We start from the raw sequence: 25,808 nt of genomic DNA on the forward strand, positions 1-25,808 counted from the left end.
TGTGACTGTGGGGACTCTGCGATGGCTGCAACTTTGCAGACTGATCATAAGTCCCCTTGTTCAGTGCCATCATAATTTTGAATGGTCACTGAACAAGTGGTCGTAAGTCAAGGAACTACCTGTATATGCTAAAATACAAAAAACGATCTCAAGCTTGAACACAAATATGTCAAGCACATTCTGGAGAATGACAATGTGTTTTAATTTTTACAGACTGCCCAGATTTCATATTTGTTTTCTTGTAAGAAATTAATCTATAGCCATAATGATGTATGTGATGGCATATTACCTTCTATATTCTTCTTTATACCAAATGAAAAATAAGGAAAGAAAAATACAGTATATTCTTTGTCAATATTCACTTATCTATGTTCACACAAGAGGGCAGGCTAATACAATACCACAGTGAAGAATGAATACATTGCAGGCTACTCACGAGGTTAAATATATCACAGTTTTGAATTATTATCCTGACAGATGGGATAACTTGGCTGGCAGAGGTTTTTTTTCCTGCTTTGTGCACACCTCTATTTTTTTTCTAGAAAAACACACTTATCTGATCTGAGGGCAACTTGGTGCCTAAATGCTTGCTTTCCTCTTTCAATCACTATGATCGTTCAGTGTGATTATCAGAATATACATTGATTAAATCAGTTTTAAGAAGAAATAAAATACTGAATGTTAGTGAAATCTGCAGACTAGAATGAATAATGTTTCAGTAAAAATGTTACACTGTTTAAAAGGACATGTACAGTACCTTTGCTGTAAGGAGCAGAGCAAGCAACAGCGTGCCTATCACTAGCACAAATATAATGAATATGCTAATGATTTTATCTAGGATTTTTTCCAACCATACTATCATCTGTGAAAAACAAGAAAATGTAATAAACATTAAGGATCAAAATAACATGTTAATGTATCCAAGCATTTTTGTTCTAAACTTCTGTTTCATGACATCTTTAGTAACATAGAGACCTTGTAAGACCAGATATATTGAAGCAGTATGAGTAAAGCTGATTTAATATATCTTAAAAGAAACCAAATTAAAGTTTTGTAACTGGGCTTCCAGACCAAGGAATCTGGTAATTAAACAGTATACAGTGTAAGTTAAAAAAGCAAAATAAAACTACCTTGTTTGACCTCAAAGGGTTCCATAGTATAATGAAAATTTGCATAAACAGCTGTGGTTTGTCTTGCTCAAATCTAAAAGAGAACTTAATATAAGACTGAGGTCATCCACTGGTTTGGGATCTGGTATCATTAGTATGTTGATACAATACCAACTATATCTTTTGACCCCAGAGCAGCCAAGTGAGGCTATCAAAGTTCTGTCCCAGGGCCTTAAGTGTGTGTAGTTTCATGTAGATGTTAAACAGGCTGGAGAGTGTGTAGAGCCCTGTGGCACCACACAAAGAAAGGAAAAGAACCACCATAAAATGGTGTCCCCAATTCCCAACCCCTGGAGTCAGTCAGAAGGATACTGTGGTCAACAATATTAAAAGCTGGTAAGAGAAGAAGCACAAGGTGGATGTACCAGCCCCATTCTGGCTCCAACATAGGTCATAAAAAAGCACAACCAAGGCTGTCTCTGTGCCTAAATCCTGGCCTGAACCCTGACATAACTGTAGTCTGACCACCTTCTCAACAATCTTCCCTGAAAAAGGAAGGTTGGAGACAGGACAATAGTTGTCTAAAACAGTTGGGTCCAATGACAACCTCTTGAGGAGGAAGCACACCATTCCCTCCTTCAAGGTGGTTGACACCACTGCCTGGACCCATATACAGGTGACCTTTCTGGTTGCCTTAACAAGCCATGAAAGGCCTGGGTCCAACAAACAGGTGGCCGAGATAACCACAAAGAGAATCCTGTCCACTTCCTTGAGAGTCACTGACTCAAACTCATCCCAGATTATATTACCAGACTATACCCCTGGCAGCTTGGCCCAACCTGCCCAGTTGGAGTCTAACCTGGAGCAGATATGAGCAAATAATACACCTCCACCCCCATAAGAACTACCATTGCCATATCATAGAACAGCTAAGGATTGATACTAAGTGAAGTATGGAAACAATAAAAAATGGAGTTCATTATTGAGGGTATGGTACAACTCAAAGAGACCGCCATAAAATAAATCAGTTGCTACTAGGCAACTGGAAATTTGGTGTATATAAAGAAAGCAATGAACACGAATAATTTAACTTTGTTGTAGATCAGTTTAAAAATTTCAAATGTTTTTGAATTTCCTACTTTGTAATCTGTCTTCCCTTTAATTTTTGGTTTTAAAAATTCAGAACTCTGAGGATTCTGTTTGTACATTATAAAAAAATGCCAGTCAATCTAAAGATGGCGAGTGGAGGAAAAGTTGAGTTTAAAAATGAGTAAAGTTCTGACAGAGAAGCAGTGTTCTAAGAAAGAAATAAAGAAATAAACATTTCTAAAAAGAATATTTCTAAAACACATTGCAGATAAGTGGAGTAAGAAATAAACCATTTGCTACTTTTATAGGAAGAAATTATAATGAGGAGAGGGCAGAAGAAAAATCCTCAAGGAAGAAATGCTCAAGGAAGGCTTCCAAATCATATTTTTCTGATGCAAAAACTTCTGCCTAAGAATCCACAAACCATTCTGTGTGGCAGTCCTCTATGCTAGCCCTATGGTTTAATTTTTTTTTGGCTTCAGATTCAAGTAGCATCAATCCGATGTGCAAGTGCCCTGAGAGAGGAGCAAATTTTTCAATTCTGAAATTAGCTATTTGAAAAAGACGTAGAGGTCAGAATTTTATTAAAGGTTTACTGTTAAGTGGTGCTGAAATCAAAAAGATATTAAATCAATACAGAAAAATAGCCTTTGGATGCATAAGAACAGAAGGAAGCAACAAAAGAAGTACCATTTCAAAGGAAAGGAAAAAGAAAAAAAGAGATGGGAAGAAGAAATTATCTACTGAAGATAAGTGTTGCAGTTAAATGGGATCAGCCTCTTTGAGAAATACTAAGCCATTCAAATATATAGAGAGAGATGGCACCTGAGTTAGAGGTCTGTTTCAGTTAAGTCCATTGTTAGAGATTAATTGAGAATTTTAATGTAGGATCTTACTTTGGAAAATTAGCAGGTTGTGAGGGATTTGGGTATGGAAAAAATGTTAGTGAAAGTTGTTAAAGAAGAGGACCAAGAAGAGTAATTGCAGAGGTAGATCACTCTGGACTGGTTTAAAGATTAGCATGGGAGTTTTGGGGTTGTAGAATATTGATTAAAATGGTTCATGGGGTTGTAGCTATGCTATCTTTATGGAAGACATCCAGAAAGATGCATATGATGCATCTTACAAAAACTGGGAAGTTATCTCACAATTCTCATTAGGAAGGCAAGGTAGCAAATGCTCAGAACTCAATATGCAGCTAAAGATCGGAGGCAAGAAAGCAGAAAAGAAGGGAGAAGCAGAAGGCCAAGATAGGGAGTCAGAGTTTTGCAGGACACTGTAATAGAGACACCAGTAGATTGTAAGGTTTGCCCCGTTCGACAGAGAAACTCCCGTGACACGTGTGGTTCACAAAAGAGGTTTACTCATGCGTAACGTAGCAGTCACAAGCAAAGCCAGGACTGGCTTGGTACAATTGCATCACTTGTTATATTCCCTTCCCGCGCTTTTTTCCGCCCCGCGATTGCGTTACCGCTGCGGATTATCGGCCCCCCATTAATCCCTCTTGATTGTCCATGATGGCAGGTTCGGTCAGGGTCCATTGTCCTTGATTGGCAGTCCCCCTCCGGCTTGGGTTGGTCCCCCCCCGTTACGTGTAAGCCCGAGGGTTCTGTGTTGCACGGCGATCTTGTTTCGCTGCCTGCGGCCCCGTTCATTGTTGCCTCGCGCCGTTATCAGTGTATAGTTAAAACTTCCGCTGCGGTTTTCCTGTATGGCTGGGCGCAGGTGGCCCATTAATTAGCAGCGCTTTCAGTTCCTCTTTCCCTCGCTAGCTGCCGCCAGTGGAGTTCGCGTGGTCTGGCTGCGAGCTTCCCCGAAGCCCCATGCTGAGCGAGCTTCCCCGAAGCCCCGTGCTGACCGAACCTGACATAGATGATACTAAAAAAAAATGTTTCTACACAGAGCATGGGAAATAAACAGAGAGAACTAGAGATCCTATCTCAGGAAGATAAATATTATGGGATAGGCATCACTGAAACTTAGTGGGATAATACTCATGATTGGCACACAGTACTGAAACATTATAGTTTTTTCGAAAGGAACAGACCCAATAGAAAGAGTGTATGTAAAGGAAAAGCATATTTGGACAGATATTCAGCAATTGGATTATGGAAATCCTGAAAATATTTAGGTAGAAATATAAAGGAAGAGAAGCTGAAGTTATTCTGTTCTAAGAGTTTATTATAGACACCTGGGCAGATGGAAGATATTGATAAAGCCTTTTTGCATTAGATGACTTATTTTTCAAAAAGTATACAATAGGTGTCAGGATCTACGCAAACCAGATTCTTCGATTGCTTTATATGTTTTAATTACTAATTATACTTTTGCTTTAATTGCTAAACATAGATTAATAGAGTAGTGCTGGGAATGTTATTCTAACCGTTTGCTTGACCTGCCATAAGGGGGGGAAGGAGGAGGCCAGGTGTTGTTATCTCTATCTTCAGCCAGACATCCAAGGCCAAGATGTGTGAGAACTGGTAGAAGGCGCGAAGAGCTGCAAGTGGGAATAGAAACCTAGAAGGGGGGGAAGTTGGGCTTAAAAAGACAAGGCTTTGCTATGTTGAGGCAGACTCAACAAACTATGATGCTGTGCGCTTCTCTTAAAATAAAGAAATCTGTAATGGAACTCTTTGGACTCCAGAGGATTTACTGAACTTTGGGATTGAGTGTGCAGACTCTGACATTTTGTTGAGTCTCCCCACTTTACGAGGGATTTACCGGGAAAACACCACCGTGGAGAAATCCCTCGAAAAGCCGACCGCGGCTGCGGGAATGGAGGAGGAATGCCCCGAGACCGGGGCTGTAGGTGGATCCGCGGGGGAGGAATCCCTGACCGGCACCTACCCGTCTCTCCTGGCGCCACGGAAACCTGACCGGCGCAAAACTAAGTTGTGGACCATGGAAGAGGTGACGGGGGAAATGTCATTTCTAGACATGGAGCCTGATAAGCGCTGGGCCCTGACGACAGGAAGAGCTGAATCCACCCGGAGGGGGACCCTAGAGGATTGCGTGCAGATCCTGCAATCGGAAAACGCCATGATGAGGAGGGAGTTGATGAGGATGAGCGAGCTCGTCCGTCGTTCAGGTCTGTACCAAAGCCCGGGCGCAGAGGGGGAGGCCGAAGAAGGAGGGCTAGAGGATTCGCTGATAGCCCCACCAACCACACCTGCCACCCCCCCAGCTCAGGCAACACCGGGTCCTCCGGTAGGCCCAGTCCCGCCACCTGTGGCCGTGCCGATGTTACCTCGGAGGGTGGCCCCAATCCAAGCCCAGCAAGAGGCCCTCTTAAAGCGCTGGGGGTTGACCGAAAAATTTAGCGGGGACCCGAAGGAAGTACCTAACTTCATGGCGCAGACCACCATATGCATGGAGCAAACGGGGCATCTTTTCGCCTCCGACCGGGAGCGCGTACTCTACATCTGCAGAGCGTTTACCGGCAAGGCGGGAGAATGGCTGATCCAGCTCCGAGCGGCACAAGCGCCGGAACTGAACCACCTGGGGGGGTTCCTAACCGCCCTTCGCAGGAGATTTGAGGACCCCGGGGTCGTCACCCGTGCCCGGGCGCAACTGAGCACAATGCATCAGGGAACACGTAGCCTCGGCGAGTACGCCCTGGAGTTTCGCGGCGTTGCGGGGCTGCTACCTGATTGGCCGGAGCAGTTCAAAATTGACTGCTTCCAGCAAGGAATGCGTCGCGATCTCTGGAAGTTGGCGTTCGCCCGGGGAGACCCGAATTCCCTAGACGGATGGATCCAGCACGCGGGGAACGTCGAAGCCCAGTGGAAAAGAGTGGACCCGGACTTCGGCAGGAGGCCCAGCGCCTCGGCGCCGACGTCCCGAAGACAACCATCGAGGGGAGGAGACGAGAGAAATCCTAGAGCGGCCGATCGCGTTTGCTTCCGTTGCGGCGACCCGGGGCATCTGGTGCCTTCCTGCCCTAAGCCGCCACCCGCACGGGGGGCAGAGGCGAAAAAAGCCGCTGGAGCAGTGCAAAAAACCGGCGCGAAAGGGAAAAAAGGAACCGCTGCGGCAGGCACAGAATCGCCGTTCCCAGACCTCGTCCTTTACAAAAATGGATCCGTTGGAAAAGATCAAAAGGCAAACGTCGAGATCGACAAGCCTGCTCATGAACCCAAGGCGGAGCCAGAGGAGGAGGAAGACGACTCCGATGACGATGGTTCGGTGAGTGTTACCACCCTTAAAGTGACTATTTCAGCGCTCAGAACAGAGTACAAAGCCACGCTAACCGCGCTAATGGATACCGGCTGCTCACGCTGTTTGATCAGTCCCATACTGGTGAACGCGTTGGAGCTAAGGGTGAAAAGAATAAAGACCCCGATAGTGTTCACCCAGCTGGATGGTTCCAAAGCAGGGGGAGGGGCAGTGCTGTATCGTACGGAGCCTTTTGAGCTGCAAGTGGGGACCCACAAAGAGACTATTAAATGCTTAGTGGCTCCTTTAGGAAATTACGCCCTGATTCTCGGAGCGAACTGGGTGAAAAAGTGGGATCCTCGTGTTTTTTGGAAGACGGGGCAGTTGCAATTTGCAGATGGAGTTTATTTGGGACCTGAGCAGTCAGGAAGAACGGAAACTGCAGCAACAGCTTGCAGCATGAACAAAGACCTAGAGTTGGACCCAGAGTCCCTTAAAGACATTCCTGAACCCTACAGGGATTTACAGGCTGTGTTCAGCAAAAAAGAAGCAGACACACTGCCTCCCCACAGAGACACTGACTGTGCCATAGAGATCCAGCCAGGAGCTAAATTCCCAAAAAGAAAACTTATTCAATGACCCAAAAAGAGCTTGCTGCTCTGAGGGAATTTATAGACACAAACCTGGCAAGGGGCTTTATACAACCAGCTAAATCGAACATGGCAGCTCCCGTGTTATTTAGGGAAAAGAAAGATGGAAGCTTGAGGCTCTGCACGGATTACAGGGGCCTCAATGCAATCTGCAAAGAAAATAAATATCCCCTCCCATTAATGAAGGATCTGCTTGCTCAACTTTCAAAAGGGAAAATATTTACTAAATTGGACTTAAGGGAGGCATATTTCAGAGTAAGAATTCGCAAAGGGGACGAACATTTCACGGCTTTTTCAACTCCTTTTGGCTGCTATGAATACAAGGTCCTCCCGTTCGGCCTTTCGGGAGCGCCCGGGGTATTTATGCAACTAATTAATGAAGTGCTACATGAGCATTTATATCAAGGAGTGCTGGTTTACTTAGATGACATCTTGATCTACTCTGACAACCTAAAAGACCATGTAAAATTGGTGAGGACTGTTCTGAAAATTGTTGAAAGCTCAATTATATGCCAAACTGTCAAAATGTGAGTTTCATAAAAACAAGTAGACTACCTGGGGTATCGCATTTCTAAGGCAGGAATTGAAATGGACCCTGCTAAAGTAAAAGATGTTTTGGGTTGGGAACCACCTAAAACTAGAAGGCAATTGCAAAGTTTCTTAGGCTTTGCCAATTTTTATCGCCAATTCATTCCAAACTTTGCACAAGTGGCTTTGCCATTAACAGATCTACTAAAAACAAAAGGCAAAGTGATGGCAAAAGCTCAAAAGCCCGGGGCCCCGATAACATGGACAGAAGAGTGCCAAAGAGCTTTTGAGGCTCTGAAAACTTTATTTACAGCAGAGCCAATTTTGAAACACCCAGACCCTGACAAGCCTTTTATAATACAGGCCGATGCCTCAGACGTAGCAATTGGGGCTGTGTTACTTCAAAAAGATGAAGAGGGTGCACTCAAACCCTGTGCTTATATTTCTCGCAAATTCACTGAGACAGAAAGGAGGTGGCTTGTTTGGGAAAAGGAGGCTTTTGCAGTACGCTGGGCCCTTATGACCTGGAGACATCTCCTAGAGGGGGGAGCCCAGCCATTTGAAGTATGGACTGACCACAAGAATTTGGAGTCTCTTACAGCTCCAAGAAAGCTGTCACCTAAGCAAGTACGCTGGGCCCAATTTTTCAGTCGCTTTAACTTCACTTTAAAATTCATACCAGGAGGGAAAAACTTTTAGCTGATGCGTTGTCAAGATTGCCTCAGCATAACAGCCAAAGAGAACAGGTGGTAGCCCCGGTAATCCTTAAAGCACCACCTCAACTAGAACCTGGCTCAGTAGCTCTAACCAGGTCTCAGACAAAACTCCAGAAACAAAAACCTACCACCGACTTACTCCAAAACATAAATGCTGCTTTGGATTCAGATAAATGGTTCCAGAATAATAAAAATATTTTAACCCATGAGGACCAAGCTTGGTGGATGGGAGACAAGCTTTATGTGCCACTTTCATTTCGTAAACAAATTCTAGAAAGGGGACATGATGACAAGTCTTCAGGCCATTTTGGATTTATAAAAACCTTACACCTTCTGCGCAGACAATTTTGGTGGCCGACAATGAGAAAAGACATTTCTGACTATGTTTCTACATGCCCTGTGTGTGCAATGTCAAAAAAAAGAGGGGGAAAACCTCTTGGCCTTCTTCAATCTGTATCATCTCCAAAAAAACCTTGGGAAGAAATTTCCATGGACTTTATTGTAGACCTACCTCTGAGTAATCACAACACAGTGATTTGGGTTGTGGTGGACCTATTTTCTAAACAAGCACATTTTATTCCATGTTCATCAATTCCGACTGCTAAAAAATTAGCTAAACTATTCATTGCACACATTTACCGCCTCCATGGCGCCCCCAAGAGGGTGATTTCAGATCGCGGCCCACAGTTCACCTCTAAATTTTGGAAGGAATTTCTTACATTACTTGGATCTAATCAAGCTTTGAGTTCCAGTTTTCATCCGGAGACTGACGGATCTACGGAGAAGATTAACTCTTTATTGGAACAATATTTAAGATGTTTTACAAATCATCAGCAAGATGATTGGTCTGAACTCCTTCCTTTTGCTGAAGTAGCTTATAACAACACAGTGCATCAAAGCACTGGTTTTACACCATACAAAATAGCATCTGGCCAGGACTTTCCACCTTTTCCAGAATTGCCCCTTAAAAACCTGCCTGAACTCTCAGCAGACCAATGGATAAACAACATTATAACTTTATGGCCACTAATTGTGAAATCTCTTGAAAAAGCAAAAAGCCAGCATAAAAAATTCGCCGATAGAAAACGTACTGCAAACCCACCTTGGAAGGTAGGCGACCTAGTCTGGCTTTCTACAAAGAACTTAAAATCTTCCCAACCATCCAAAAAACTTGCTCCAAAATATGTGGGACCTTTCCCAATTGAGAGAGTTATAAACCCTGTGGCATTTAAATTAACTTTGCCAAAACATTATAGAAATATTCATCCTGTTTTTCATGCAAATTTGTTGAAAGCATTCAAACCCTCTGAGACATGGCATCCTGATCCAACTCCACCAACACCTGTCATGATTGAAGGACAAACTCACTTTGAAGTAAAAGACGTTTTGGACTCTAGAAGACATAAAGGCAAACTCCAGTACCTGATTCAGTGGAAGCATTTTCCCAAGACCCATCATGAATGGGTGGACAGTATTAATGTTAAAGCACCTAAGCTGCTTCTTCGTTTTCACTCAAAGTACCCTGACAAGCCTAAATAGACATTTTAATGTTCATTCTTGTCTTTCTATTTTCTTTTTCAGATTTTCTTCCGAATGTAGGCACATTCGTTCTGTTGGAGGGCGGCATGTCAGGATCTACGCAAACCAGATTCTTCGATTGCTTTATATGTTTTAATTACTAATTATACTTTTGCTTTAATTGCTAAACATAGATTAATAGAGTAGTGCTGGGAATGTTATTCTAACCGTTTGCTTGACCTGCCATAAGGGGGGGAAGGAGGAGGCCAGGTGTTGTTATCTCTATCTTCAGCCAGACATCCAAGGCCAAGATGTGTGAGAACTGGTGGAAGGCGCGAAGAGCTGCAAGTGGGAATAGAAACCTAGAAGGGGGGGAAGTTGGGCTTAAAAAGACAAGGCTTTGCTATGTTGAGGCAGACTCAACAAACTATGATGCTGTGCGCTTCTCTTAAAATAAAGAAATCTGTAATGGAACTCTTTGGACTCCAGAGGATTTACTGAACTTTGGGATTGAGTGTGCAGACTCTGACAATAGGGATGGTGGGGGTATTTCAATTATCCTGATCTATGTGGGGAATCTAACTCTACCAAGAGTCAGAGTTCTTACAAATTCTTATCCACATTGCGGATAAATTGATTAAAGGTGGAAGAAAGAACACGGGACTTTTCTACTAATCTTCACCAGCAGGGAGGAACTAAAGGAATGAAGGTGAATGGCATCTTTGGGGAAAGTGATCATATTATTCTTGAATTTATTATATCCATAAAGAAGGAACTAAGAAGTGTCAGACTTAGAACCTGCACTTCATAAGAGTGGACTTTGATGAACTCTGAGGGAAGGCAGATTGAATCCAAAGGCTTGAAATCCTGAAGGAGAAAAGATCCATGAAGGATAGAAAATTTTACAAAATGAGACAATGAAGCTGAAATTGCAAACAATCACCACAAAAAAGAAAAATGGAATAGATCTAAACAGACAAATGGGGATTCATGCACATCTCTCTAATACGGTGAAGAGAAAAAGGGACATGTTCAGAAAATGAAAGGAGGAGAACCTATGATAAATTAAATAAAGAAATGGAAATATTTGTTTCATTTTAAAAGCTATTTTACATGATTTATAACTCACCCCAGTCCCAAACAACTCTGGGCAGAAACAGAACAGAAAACTAAAACAATAAGAAAATCTGAACAATGTCAGAACACCCCCAAAAAATCACAAAAAGCAAAGCTACGCTCCAAATTAAACTCACGATAGGTACCCCGCAGTGAAACAACTAGAATCAAAAGCTTATTGAAATAAAACAGTTTTAATCTGCTTCTAGAATTGCAGTGAAGTGGGGCTGCATGTGCTTCAGAGAGGAAGTTGAAGAACTATTACAGAGAAGGCCTATCATTCCCCGTGGACTTCATCCATGACCTGCAGGTCTCTCTTGTTGACCAGATTTGACCAGACAGATTCAGTTCTGGCAAGACATTACTTGATGCAACGCCCTGCTGTGGTGTTTGGAGCTTTAATGACCAGCACTTTAAACTGAGTATAATTCTACATTAGTGGGGCTGATCTTGGCACTCATACAGTACAATTTCTCATCCCTCTCTGTTGCTTTTGAACAAATAGTATCCTCCAAATGCTATACGCCAGTCATGGGAGTGAGTCCACTAGTTCTCTTACACAGTTGCATGCAAAAGTTTAGGCATTCCCAGTCAAATTGTATGAATCCCTGTGAACAGAAGCTGATATATTCTCTATATGGTAGAGGTTAAACACATCTTTCTGCAAACTTGAATGCATACCTTACTATTTATGTGCAGTTGTTTTCAGATTCTAAATAAGAAAACAGCAAATAGGTCCAGTTGGCATTCAGGTAGTCCTTGTTTAGCGACCATAATTGGGGCCAGCAACTTAGTCACTAAGTGATATTGTCATTAAGTGGAAAATCACGTGACCGTGATTGTGCTTCTGATTTTACTTCAGCTTTCCTTTTCCACCCACTCTTCCGCCCTTTGGAATGCTCACCCTGGCACATGGATATTAGTGAGAAGGGAATTAATAAAGTCTTTAGTGTGAAACTGATTAGGGTCTTGTCTGTTACAGACAGCAGCTGGCAGATGGCTAATTAACATCATAGAGCTGAACTTGTTAACTTGCAGCTAGCACCTTTTGGAGAAGTGCTGCCCTGTGGAGAAAAGCAGCTTAGGAAAAGATCGCTAGTTCAGGCAATCTCTACACTCTGCAAGGGGGGGGGGGGGGAGAAAAAAATGGGTCAGGCACAGGACAAGGCACACTAACTGACCGTAATGGTGAATATGTGACTGAGAGAGAGACACTGAGAAGGTCACAAATGTGGGCATTGGTCGTGAAGTTATTTTTTTCATCACTGTTGTAACTCTGAATGGTCGTTACTTGAGGCAGTTGCTAAGCAAGCTCTACTTGTACATTTGTTTTAATTTCTCAGAGTGAGTCACAACTATTATGTTTCTTTTTTTCTCTTTTCTCAGGCTTTCATATTAGCTATGTATCTGACTCTTGGCTTAGACAGAAAATATATTAGGGTCCCTCCTTAAACTTTCTTATTGAACTACACAAACCCATTAGCTCTCACTTGCGTGAGTGAGAGTGGCATTATCTCAGAACAGAAAGTTTACAAGAAATGTGGGGGGAATGGTATGCATGAATTTTATTTTCTGATGGAAAATTAGTTAGAATCCCCCTTGTAGTGGGAAAGGAATATTTCATCTGCCTATGCAAATGAGCTTAGAAGGGTATTCACTGGGAATTATTTCCAGGGAAAATGTGTATCTTACAGGTAGTCCTCAGTTAACTATGATAATTGGGACTGGAATTTCCTTCTCTAAGCAATGTGGTCGTAAAGCATGACATCATGTGACTGCATCACTTAGTCACAGCAATTTTGACACTCCCCGTTGCTGCCATTAAGTGACGATCAAAGGTCATTAAGTGTGTCCCAGGTGATTTGCAAGCAGGCCAGCAGGCAGGTACTGTTTGTGGCTGCTGCTGGGTGGAAGAATGTGTGCGGGTGGCCAGCAAGGCATGGTGTGAGCACAGTGGGGCTAGGGATGGCTGCTGCCAGAAAGGGGAGAGTGTGTAGGTAGCCAGGGAGGTCCAGTGCGAGCTAGTTACCAAGTGCCCAAATCGTAATCACGTGACTGTGGGGGTGCTGAGACAGCCAGAACGTTGAGGACCAGTTGTAAGTACCACTTGTTCAGCGCTGTCATAACTTCAAATGGTCACTGAACAAGTGGTTGTTAAACGAGGACTACCTGTATTTGGACAGCCTTAAGAAAAAAGCCCATTCAAAATATTAGGTCCTCATCAAGAGAGGCATACTGTAGCATACTGATTAAAGAGATTTTAGAGGAACGATTGCTGGGAAATCTTATGCACTATTGTGAACTCCTTGAAGGAGAGATGAAATAATCCAATTTGAAAGAATTTATTTATTAATGGATGATGGGTAATAAGTGAGCCTTTCAACTTGGACACTTGCAGAGTTGGTTCAGAATTGTCATGGAAAATGCATCTGGTTGGAATATGACAGCAATCCTCTCTTCTCAGAAATAAACTATATTGAACTTATTCTCAATGTGAGTGTAGGATGGAATATACTTTTAAACAGCTTTAAGTCTAAATGAGCTTTCTTATCAGTCAGCTTGAAAAAAAGCACATTGAAATACTACTTACAGGATTCCTTGTGGTCAGCAAAGTATTTTTTGCTTCTAGAATATGTTAACTGGACTGATTTAAATGATAAAAATAACTTAAAACTTTGGGGTGTTAACATGGAAAACTGCTTGCAGGCCTTAACATAAAGATATCAGAAAGATGTGTGTTGAAGGAAAGGGGAAGGACAGCTAGGTTGAGGGGCAGCTAACAGTCTAGGACTTTGTTTATCGTATTTATTGCATGAAATAGGAGGTTGGATGGAAGGCCTTTCCAGCTATACTGCTGGGTTTCCACAACATATTACATTAGACAATGAATCAACTAGTTCAGTAGATGGGGCAGAACTTCATAACATCCCCAGCCACTGGGGATAGCCTGTGGCTATAGCAACAACTACAGCTATCCAAATCTTCCTCCTCCTTGCTTGACAAATATGTTGGGAATCCTGCAAATTTAGAATCTACCTTGCTCAATTTAATTTACATATTTCTCTGAAGCCTGTGGAATTTCCTAGGCACTGATCTTGCATATGATTCATAATGGGCTATTGACTAAGTTACAAAATTAGTAATCCCTTTCTGCTACAGAAGAGCCCAGACTTGGACAATTATGTTAACTTTCTGTCATCTGGCTGCTTCTGACAACCATTCATTCATCCATCCATTCAACTTATATAACTGCCCATCTCACCAGCTGCAACTCTGATGGTGAACATTAACAACCAACAGAGCAAAATAATAGAACAAAAAGTAACGAACTAATACAATAAGAATATAATAGTGCCAAAGGACAATCTAACTGAATCCATATAACGATACAAAAAAATCATACTGATGGGCTCACCCAACCTTTAGACACCCATGCCCAAGAGAAACAGGTGACAGCCAACCATGAGTTTCAGCACTTATGGAGTAAACTTCCTAAATGTGCACATGTCTTTCAGTTTTTAGTTACTATTTATATATTTATTTATATTTACCTCTATTTATATGTTGCCTATTTGAATGACTTGGCTGTGTTTCTGTCTGTAAATACGGTTCCCCCATATCACTGGGGGAAACATCATTGTTGCCAACCTATACGTGGAAGAAGTGGAGAAGAAAGCTCTCAGCTCATTCCAGGGAATAACACCAACCCACTGGTTCAGGTATGTGGATGACACCTGGGTTAAAATCAGAGTCCAGGAGGTACAGGCTTTCACAGACCATATAAACACCATAGACCCAAACATTAAGTTCACCAGAGAGGACACCAAGGACCACAGGCTGGCATTTCTAGACTATGAGGTTTCAATTGGGACCTGTGGTAAGTTAGAAATAGGGATTTATAGGAAACCTACACACACAGACCAATACTTGCAGTTTGACTCCCACCATCCACTGCAACACAAACTATGAGTCATCGGGACATTACACCACAGGGCAGAAACCATCCCCACCACTATAGATGCAAAAAAGAAAGGAAACAGACACATGAGGAGAACCCTTAAGGCCTGTGGGTATCCAAATTGGGCCTTTATTAAATCTACTTCTAGATCCAAAAAAAAACAGCAGACAGAGCTGAGAACCAGAGTCAAAGGAAGAATCTTGTCATTCCTTACATGGCTGGGGTGTCAGAGAAGATAAAATGGATTTTTGGAAAACACCACATACCTGTGTTTTTCAAACCCACCAACACTGAGACAGAGGCTTGTATACTCTAAAGATCGAACACCAAAACATAAGAAGAGCAATGCAGTATATGCAATTTAGTGCAGTGAGGAATGCTCAGAGCTCTAAACTAGGGAAACCAAACAGCCTTTACACAAGAGGATGGCCCAGCAAAGGAGGAGCAACAACACAGGACCAGAATCAGCAGTTTGCCTTCATCTAAAAGAAAAAGCACACTCATTTGAGGACAATAGTGTTCACATTTTGGACAGAGAAGATAGGTGGTTTGAGAGAGGAGTGAAGGAATCCATTTATGCCAAAGTGGAAACTCCTTCCCTCAACAGAGGTGGAGGCCTCAGACACAACTTGTCCCCCATTTTCCAGGCTGTCCTTTCAGCAGTCCCCAAGAAAATTAAGAAAAGTTCACTAGGAAGGCAACAATTAACATCCCCCTGGGGATGAGTGAGGGATTAGGAGTAGACATCTACATCTCAAAGACTCTACTAATCATATCTTCTATTGTCCCTCAACGAGCCTATCATGCTAGTAAGAAACACAGCCACCCTGGAAGACTTTTATGGGGTCCCCCAACCAACTTTTTTTAGACTGAAGAAGCTGCTTGGACAATTAGCGAAACGTCTCTACCAAAAAGAAAAGAAGTCCAGTTGCCATGACTCAACCTCCAGACAATTCCACCTGGATGACTGAGAATCTTCATAAACGTAATCTTATTCAAATTACTAGATGTGTTTTTCTATGTTTTCCTTATATTTTCCCAAAGAATAATAAAAAAATATATATATTAAATCAGGATTATGGCAGATTCTCTTTTAGAATCACGAATAACATGTTTAAGAAAATATATTTATGTAGCGAACCCCCCCTGCTGTTCTAGAATCATCTCTAAATACTATGCCACAGAAAGTTTTTTCATGGTATTATTACATTAGTATACCAAAGGTAAGAAATATTTGCAAAAGTAAGATACAATTTTTCCTGTAAGAATTACTGCATTTTTATATTTTAACTTTTTTTCTCCAGTTTTTCCAAATTGTTAGTTAATAAAAGGAAACAACTAGGAATACTGTTCCAGGATTTCAAATGTCTGGAAATGTTTTATTAAAGATACAACAGGAGCTTCTGTTGGGCAAAGTTTTACAATTGCTTCTTTCTAAAGTTCCCATAACCGCTTCCAAGGTTGTTTGAGAAGCTTCTTCAACCTTACAGAAATGATTTCTAAAGGTGCAACAGAATAGGTGAATGTTGCTTCTGTCCCTTTCCTATCAGTAGTGTTCATTTTTAAAAAGTCATAATCCCATATAGCAACTATAATAAGACCCTGAAAATAACACTGGAAAGGTTGTGCTACTTATAACCTGAAGACCCACCAGTGCGTTTACTATTTTTAATAGAGGAAAGCAGTTAGCAAAATACAGGCAGCATATTTCTTAACAGAAACAAATACATTCACTTTGAAGTAAAGTGATTTCACAAATAATTTTAAATACCTTTCTGTCTAATTTTAGAATAATTCTTCCAAGCCCTTTAACTGGTCGTGGTATAAGAACTTCTTGACGTTGTCTCACAAAGTCTTCCAGAACATGCCAGTAGGAACTGCAGTAAGTCAGTGAGAATTGCACTATTCCAAAGTGGACCACAAGTTTTTTTACAACACACACTGCAAACATTAAAAAAAAAAAAGGAATTAAATACTTTTCATACACAATATCCTATACTTTTTGTTCATAAGGTCATATTGTTTCAATACGGATTAAGCTCATATTCAAATTTTTCTGCTTGAATCAACAGCCCTCAAAATGCTTGATTTTGGATGAATCAGAGTTAATGGTAAACATGGTCAACTTTTTTTTTATAAATATGAAGATTGTGTCATTGAATTCAGGATTAAGATTTCACTACTGTAGATACTACTTCTTGTACAATTTTTGCTTCCAGGGTTTCAAGATTACTGGATGCTTATTTTTTCTATTAGGCATACAAAACAATAAGCATAGTAAGATGTCAATAAGCAAACTCCAAACATATTTAGCCTTTAGTGGGGCACTTTATTTTATTATACAGTCTTCTTTCAATATAAGAGAATATCTGTAGCTCAAGGTTGAACTGTTCTTGGTGCTCTCTGAGCTTGATTGTTTGCTTGTAGATGTTTCATTATATAAGTAACATCATCAGTGTGAGCCAGTTGGGGGGTTGCTGTCTGTTTATATGAAGTAGCTTGTCCTGCCAGCTTTCCCCGCCATTTCAAATATTGTATCCAGTTGGGCATAACACTTCAAGAAGTCACAGAAATTGGAACAGGTTCACAGCAGGACAGTTACCTTCTTGGTAAGTGGAAACTAGATAGACATCTGTCTAGGATGCTTTAATTTGGATTCCTGTACTGGGTTGAACTTGATGGCTTAAGTGCCCCCCTCCAACTCTACAAGTCTATAATGTAAAATACTCAGTATTATTTCAGATATGAAATGTTTAGTATGGCAGTACACTGTAAGACTTGCTGCGTAATCAGAAATTAACATTACTTAAAACACAAAGATAAAACATGAAACATCTCCATTCCAAAAGGGTAATCGCCAAATACAGTATATAGAACACACGAGTCTTCTGGGTTGGGAAGATGAAGTGGCTTGTTGTAGTGCATGTGAGAGGATGCTTATGGACAGCTAGCTAAAGATGGCTACATGCACAGAAATGTTGATTTCAGTTCACTGGATGTAAGAGATCCTTGGTAGACCACACTCAGGAGTACTGGAAGCACTATATTTTTAAAAACACACATAAAAACTGGAGCAAATTTATAGGTCAGCTCCCAGGATAAAGGATATGAAAACCAAACCGTATGAGGAATGTTTGAAGAAACTAAGCAAATATAATTTGCAAAAAAGAAGATTGAGTGAAAATATGACAGTGGTTTAGAAATATCTAAAAAGCTGTTATGTTCAAGAGGGGACAGATCTATACCTTCAAACACTGATCTTTGGTCTTAGAACCAACCAGAGGGAAGGGAACCCATTTAATCCTAAATGGTTGTGAGGGAGTGAAGTTGGGGCTGCCTGTGCTTGGGAACGGTAAGCTGCAGTCAGGCAGAAACACTTCTCACCCCATTTCCCTTGTTTCCTAGACTACTCACAAGCATCCAGGCCAGCTTTCCAGCTGCCTGTGATAATTGAGCCACATCCTGGCATTTTCAAGGACGTGCTGACATCCAGAGGCATCCTCATCTCACCCAGGCTCTTAGCTTAGAAAATCAAACATTAAGACAGAGTGGAGGAGGAGGTGTGTGTAGAAGGTGTATGTGTAACAGAAAAGGAGATAGAAAGGCTGCGAGCAGGCGAGGAAGTAGAAAGCGACATGTTTGGAGACTGACAGCTATTACAGGCAGGCAAGAGAACTATCGGTCAACTGCAGGACCACAGCTACAGTAAGCAGCATATCCTAATGGGATACCTGCCTGGAGTCTGGCTTCGGAGCTCAGCTGAAGTGCTCAAAAGCAACACTACTTAAGAGGAGAGCTTGAAGCTTGGCAGCAACTAGAAAAGGAATAACTGCACTGAGGCAGGACCTCATCCCAACTAGTACAAGAACTTTTGGGAAAAGGCAAAGATTGTACGGTACTTTAGACTTTAAGACTCTTGGTTGAACTGAGTATTAAAAGACTGACTACACTGCGTGCACAATTATTAGGCAAGTTGTATTTTTGAGGATGAATTTCATTATTGAACAACTACAGTGCTCTCGGTCAATCCAAAATGTTAATAAACCTCAAACCTGAAAGTAAAAGTGAGGTTTTGGCTTTCTTAGGAGCATATCTATGTATGCACAATTATTGGGCAACTATTAGTGTGCAGAATTATTATGCAACTAAATGAAAAACAAAAATTACCCCATCTCACTCGTTTATTTTTATCTGTTAAAGTGAGAATAAACCACAAACAGCTCAAAATTTACAAATAAACATTTTTGACACTTCAAACTAAAAATCATTGTCCAATAGCCACCCTCCCTTGCAATAACAGTCATAAGCCTTCCATTCATGGAGTCTGTCAGTTTCCTGATCTGATGACGATCAACTTTTTGTGCAGCAGCAACCACAGCCTCCCAGACACTGTTCAGAGAGGTGTACTGTTTTCCTTCACCGTAAATCTCCCGTTTGAGAAGGGCCCACAAGTTCTCAATAGGGTTTAGGTCAGGTGAGGAAGGGGGCCATGTCATTATTCTTTCATCTTTGAGGCCTGGCTAGCCACGCAGTGGAGTACTTTGATGCATGTGATGGAGCATTGTCCTGCATAAACAGCATGGTCTTCTTGAAAGATGCAGACTTTTTCCTGTACCACTGCTTGAAGAAAGTGTCTTCTAAAAACTGGCAGTAGGTTTGGGAGTTGATTTTGAGTCCATCTTCAACCCGAAAAGGTCCAACTAGCTCATCTGTAATAATACCAGCCCATACCAGTACCCCATCTCCACCTTGCTGGCATCTGAGTCGAAGTGGAACTCTGTGCCCATTACTGATCCAGCCAGGTGCCCATCCATCTGGTCCGTCAAGAGTCACTCTCATCTCATCAGTCCATAAAACCTTTGAAAAATCTGTCTTCAGATATTTCTTGACCCAGTCTTGCCGTTTCAACTTATGTGTCTTGTTCAGTGGTGGTCAAGTTTCCTTACCTTGGCCATGTCTCTGAGCACTGAACACCTTGTACTTCTGGGCACTCCAGGTAGGTTGCAGTTCTGGAATATGACAGCACTGGAGGATAATGGGTTCCTGGTAGCTTCACCTTTGATTCTTCTCAAATCTTTGGCAGTTAATTTGCGTCTTTTTTTCTCAACACGTTTCTTGCGACCCTGTTGACTATTTGCAACAAAACGTTTGATGGTTCTGTGGTCACGTCCCAGTATCTTAGCAATTTCAAGACTGCTGCATCCCTCTGAAAGACTTTACAATTTTTGACTTTTCAGAGTTACTTACATCTCTTTTTTGGCCCATTTTGCCTGAGGAAAAGAAGCTGCCTAATAATTATGCACACCTTGATATAGGGTGTTGATCTCCTTAGGCCACACCCTCCCTCATTACACAAATACCCATCACCTAATATGCTTATATCCAATAAGCATTCAGGTTTATACAGCTTGGAGGTGGAAAATACGCATAAAAATGATGATATGGTCAAAATACTCACTTGCCTAATAATTGTGCACATGGTGTATAAAGGACTGAGTATTAAAGATATATTTACATGGCAACAGCAATGTGCAAATCCCAGATGGGTGGAGTTGGCCCAGAGCAATAGTCTGTTGTTGGAAAGGTATGTGCTGCAATAAATAGTGTAAATAGGTGTGTGTACAGCTTTGCTACACTGTGGTGTGTCGAGTCCGTGGAAAGCAAAGAACCCTCACAATGGTGATCATGTTGTTGTTGTTGTTCAGTCGTTAAGTCGTGTCCGACTCTTCGTGACCCCATGAACCATATTGCGCCAGGCCTTCCTGTCCTTCACTGCCTCCCTCAGTTTGCTCAGTTTCATGCTCATTGCTTCAGTGATGCTATCTAACCATCTCATCCTCTGCCGTCCTCTTCTCCTTTTGCCTTCAATCTTTCCCAGCATCAAGGTCTTTTTCAAAGAGTCCTCTCTTCGCATTAGGTGACCAAAGTATCTGAGCTTGAGCTTCATTATCAATCCTCCCAATGAGCAATCAGGGTTGATTTCCTTTAAGACTGACTGGTTTGACCTCCTAGCAGTCCAGGGGACTCTTAAGAGTCTTCTCCAGCACCACAGTTCAAAGGCATCAATTCTTCGGCGCTCAGCCTTCTTTATGGTCCAGCTCTCACAGCCATACATTACTACTGGAAAAACCATAGCTTTGACTATGCAGATCTTTGTCGGCAAGGTGACGTCTCTGCTTTTTAATATGCTATCTAGGTTTGCCATAGCTTTCCTCCCAAGGAGCAAGCGTCTTTTAATTTCATGGCTGCAGTCTCCGTCTGCAGTGATCTGGGAGCCCAAATAAATGAAGTCTGTTACTGCTTCCATTTCTATCCCTTCTATTTGCCAGGAATTGATGGGTCCAGATGCCATGATCTTAGTTTTTTTAATGTTGAGTTTCAAGCCAGCTTTCGCACTCTCCTCTTTCACCCTCATTAAGAGGCTCTTTAGTTCTTCTTCACTTTGTGCCATTAGGGTGGTATCGTCTGCATATCTGAGGTTATTGATGATTCTCCCTGCAATCTTAATTCCAGCTTGTGATTCTTCCAGCCTGGCATTTCTCATGATGTACTCTGCATATAGGTTAAATAAGCAGGGTGACAGTATACAGCCTTGTCATACTCCTTTCCCTATTTTGAACCAATCGGTTGTTCCGTGACTGGTTCTGTTGCTTCTTGGCCCGCATACAGATTTCTCAGGAGACAGGTAAGATGGTCTGGTACCCCCATCTCTTTAAGAATTGGCCAGAGTTTGTTGTGATCCACACAATCAAAGGCTTTTGCATAGTCAATGAAGCAGAAGTAGATGTTTTTCTGGAACTCTCGTGCTTTCTCCATGATCCAGCGAATGTTGGCAGTTTGATCTCTAGTTCCTCTGCCTCTTCGAAACCCAGCTTGTACATCCGGTAGTTCTCGGTTCACGTACTGCTGAAGCCTAGCTTGTAGGATTTTGAGCATAACCTTGCTAGCATGTGAAATGAGTGCAATTGTGCGATAGTTTGAGCATTCTTTGGCATTGCCCTTCTTTGGAATTGGAATGTAAACTGACCTTTTCCAATCCCGTGGCCACTGTTGCATTTTCCAAACTTGCTGGCATATTGAGTGCAGCACTTTAACAGCATCATCTTTTAGTATTTTAAATAACTCAGCTGGAATACTGTCATCTCCACTAGCTTTGTTGTTAGCCAAGCTTCCTAAGGCCCACTTGACTTCACTCTCTAGGATGTCTGGCTCAAGGTCAGTGACCACACCAGCATGGACATCAGGGACATTAAGATCTTTCTTGTATAGTTCTTCTGTGTATTCTTGCCACCTCTTCTTAATCTCTTCTGCTTCTGTTAGGTCCCTGCCTTTTTTGTCCTTTATCATGCCCATCTTTGCACTAAACGTTCCTTTGATATCTCCAATTTTCTTGAAGAGATCTCTAGTCTTCCCCATTCTATTGTTTTCCTCAATTTCTTTGCATTGTTCATTTAAGAAGGCCTTATCTCTCCTTGCTATTCTCTGGAAATCTGCATTCAGTTGCTTATATCTTTCCCTTTCACCCTTGCTTTTCACATTCCTTCTTTCCACAGCTATTTGTAAAGCCTCATCAGACAGCCATTTTGCTTTCTTGCATTTCTTTTTCTTTGGGATGGTTTTAGTTGCTGCCTCCTGTACAATGTTACAGACCTCCGTCCATAGTTCTTCAGGCACTCTGTCTACCAAATCTAATCCCCTAAATCTATTCATCACCTTCACTGTGTACTCACAAGGAATATGATCTAAGTCATACCTGAGTGGTCTAGTGGTTTTCTCTACATTCTTCAATTTAAGCCTAAATTTTGCAGTAAGAAGCTCATGATCTAAGCCACAGTCAGCTCCTGGTCTTGTTTTTGCTGTCTGTATAGAGCTTCTCCATCTTTGGCTGCAAAGTATGTAATCAATCTAGTTTCGGCATTGATCATCTGGTGATGTCCATGTGTAGAGTCGTCTCTTGTGTTGTTGGAAAAGAGTGTTTGTTATGACTAGCTTGTTCTCTTGACAGAACTCTATTAGCCTTTGCCCTGCTTCATTTTGTACTCCAAGGCCAAACTTGCCTGTTATTCCAATTATTCCTTGACTTCCTACTTTAGCATTCCAATCCCCTATGATGAAAAGGACATCTTTTTTTGGTGCTAGTTCTAGAAGGTGTTGTAGGTCTTCATAGAACCAGTCAACTTCAGCTTCTTCGGCATCAGTGGTTGGGGCATAGACTTGGATTACTGTGAGGTTGAATGGTTTGCCTTGGATACGCACTGAGATCATTCTGTCGTTTTTGAGGTTGTACCCCATTACTGCCTTTCCCACTCTCTTATTGACTATGAATGCAACTCCATTTCTTCTAAGGGTTTCTTGGCCACAGTAGTAGATATAATGGTCACCTGAATTAAATTCACCCATTCCCGTCCATTTCAATTCGCTGATTCCCAAGATGTCGACGTTCAATCTTGTCATCTCATGTTTGACCACATCCAGCTTGCCTTGGTTCATAGATCTTACATTCCAGGTATCTATACAATATTGTTCTTCACAGCATCGGACCTTCTTTTCACTTCCAGATACATCCACAGCTGAACGTCCTTTCGGCTTTGGCCCAGCCGCTTCACTCTTTCTGGAGCTACTTGGAATTGCCCTCCACTCTTCCCGGGTAGCATATTGGACACCTTCCAACCTGAGGGGCTCATCTTCCAGCGTCATATATTTTAGCCTTTTAACATTGTCCATGGGGTTTTCTTGGCAAGGATACTGGAGTGGGTTGCCATTTCCTTCTCCAGTGGACCACATTTTGTCAGAACTCTCTGTCATGACCTGTCCGTCTTGGGTGGCCCTGCACTGAGGCTTCACTGGGTTACGCAAGCCCCTTCGCCACGACAAGGCAGTGATCCATGAAGGGGAATGGTGATCATAATGAGATGTAAATGCTGCTGAACTGATAGGAAACATAAAGTTACATTTGCATGCAGGCAAAGTAGGAAGTTACCAGCAGAGTAGAAATTTGAATATAAAAGGGTCATAAAAGGATCAAAGAAACAAAAAGATGTGAAAAGGATTTGCACTACCAAGAACAACATTGTTTGAAATTGTTTCTATGCCAATGCTAGAGGTCTTTGAACCAAAATGGGGGAGGAGGCAGTTTAAATAAGAATGCAGGTATAGTAGGTATTAATAAAATCCTGATAGAACTGGTAGGATTAGTGGAATATAATCATTCCTGGATACAAACTTTATAGAAAGGACATACTAGGGAAGGCACTGCTCTTTAGATCAAAGAGAATAAGGGAGGTTGTAATTTCATACAGTGACTATGTTCATACAACATGCTAAGTTGTGGTCACAACCTGATGCCCCAAGACCACATATAACTTCAAAAAGCCTTGTGTGGAGTGCCACTAAAAACTGGTGCCAAATTTATCTCCTAAAGGAAGGGCATGATATAATAAAAAATACATCTAATTATTTTAATTATGCCTATAATAAATCAGAATAAATAAAAGTAGAGTTTGGACCAGGCCCTGCCTCCCCCCCACTTTTTTTAAATTTAGCATGGCCTCTAATACATAATTCAAATGTCTGAAAAATGTTTTGCCTCTCTCTTAAATATACTGGAGTTTGGCTGAGTGTATCAACTGAAAATATAATAAATGTATCAGAAGTATTTTGTGTCTGATCTCCATACCTGTTGACATAGTAGGCCTCATAGTAAGTATCAACACAGAAAAACATCTTGTATCTTAATAATTAAGATTAATAATCTTAATGCAGGATTATCTATTAAGCAAGCCAGGGCTGTATATTTCTGCAACTTGGGCTCCCAATGGCTCTGACTAGATTTTATGATTATGTATTTTGTTTATTGCTGTATGATGCTCATAGTCCTTCAAGATTTGGCTGGGTTCTAAGGATTAAATAAATATGCACAAGCTGGGTTGGAGTTGCATCTCAGTAGGGTATTAGGTTACCTACCCAATCAAAATGTAAGTTTTAATTCACAATATTAAAAAAAAAATCAAATAACCTGCAATAGGTAAGGGCAGCAATTGAATTATCCAGAAATTAAACCAGATCTGGACTATTACGATGCTCCATGCAAGCAGAACAAAGTAGATGTCACTGGCTTTCTTCTTTTTAGGAAGTCTTTCAATCTCAAGTCTCTGCCTGCTGTTCGCATTGGATGAAGCTGATGAGGGATCATTACTTTCTGTAATTCCTAGAACAAAATCATAATTACAAGAAGAAATATTTATTGTTGGATTAACAGGCTTACCTTGAAGAGGTTCAGGAGAGAATCACTGATCATAAAGCACTTCTATTGTCATTGTACAGCGCCAACTTGGTGTAGTGGTTAAGGCAACAGGCAGGTAGTCCCACCTTAGGCATGAAGCCAGCCAGGTGACCTTGGGCCAGTCACTCTCTCTCAGCCCTAGAAAGCAGGCAATGGCAAACTACTTCTGAAACCTTGACAAGAAAACTGCCAGGACTTGTCCAGGCAGTTGCCAGAAGTCGAAACTGACTCTAAGACATAAATAAACGAATGTAATTGTAGTTCTCTCAAAAATCTCCCAAACACCTACACTTTTATCATTCTCCCCAGTTCCCTACATACCAACTACTTCCCCTACATACCAACTACTTCCCCTACATATCTGAAGGCCTGATTTATAGACCAAATTTATTTTTAAAGAAGAAAGAATGCCCCTTAACCAATATGTACACTCACTGGATTGCCAATGCAACAAATATGTATTTTAATGCTTATAATACATCTGAATCCTGAAGGATGCAGATTCATTTATTGTCACATTTTATAGCAATGTCATCAGTCCAAGAACAAGGGATAAAGATGGCAGATTTGAAGTACTCCTTTAAAAAAACTAAAAAACAAAGGGTAACATCTTTAATATCTACAAGATTTTGCTTGAAGAATTCCTGGAAAAGATGTGATAAATCTTACAACAACTAGAAGGGAAGT

General features: G+C 41.5%; 1 protein-coding gene across 4 annotated transcripts in view; it reads right to left on the reverse strand.

The window, feature by feature from the left end:
• TMEM245 (transmembrane protein 245) overlaps positions 1 to 25,808 on the reverse strand; it is a 128,213-nt gene that overhangs the window by 53,530 nt on the left and 48,875 nt on the right. For 3 of the 4 annotated variants that reach the window (XM_088135471.1, XM_088135946.1, XM_088136482.1), the window contains 3 exons: positions 24,855 to 25,046; positions 16,611 to 16,780; positions 758 to 862 (listed from right to left, as the gene is read on the reverse strand). In XM_088135471.1, the coding sequence (XP_087991597.1) occupies positions 758 to 862; positions 16,611 to 16,780; positions 24,855 to 25,046 (467 nt within the window). The remainder of the gene's footprint in view (positions 1 to 757; positions 863 to 16,610; positions 16,781 to 24,854; positions 25,047 to 25,808) is intronic. The other variant, XM_088136983.1, reaches the window with a different exon arrangement.

Source organism: Python bivittatus, unplaced genomic scaffold, assembly GCF_059951505.1.
Source record: "Python bivittatus isolate LINGU-HERP-01145 unplaced genomic scaffold, Pbiv_v1 ctg000000_np1212, whole genome shotgun sequence".
Classification (NCBI taxonomy): Eukaryota; Metazoa; Chordata; class Lepidosauria; order Squamata; family Pythonidae; genus Python; species Python bivittatus.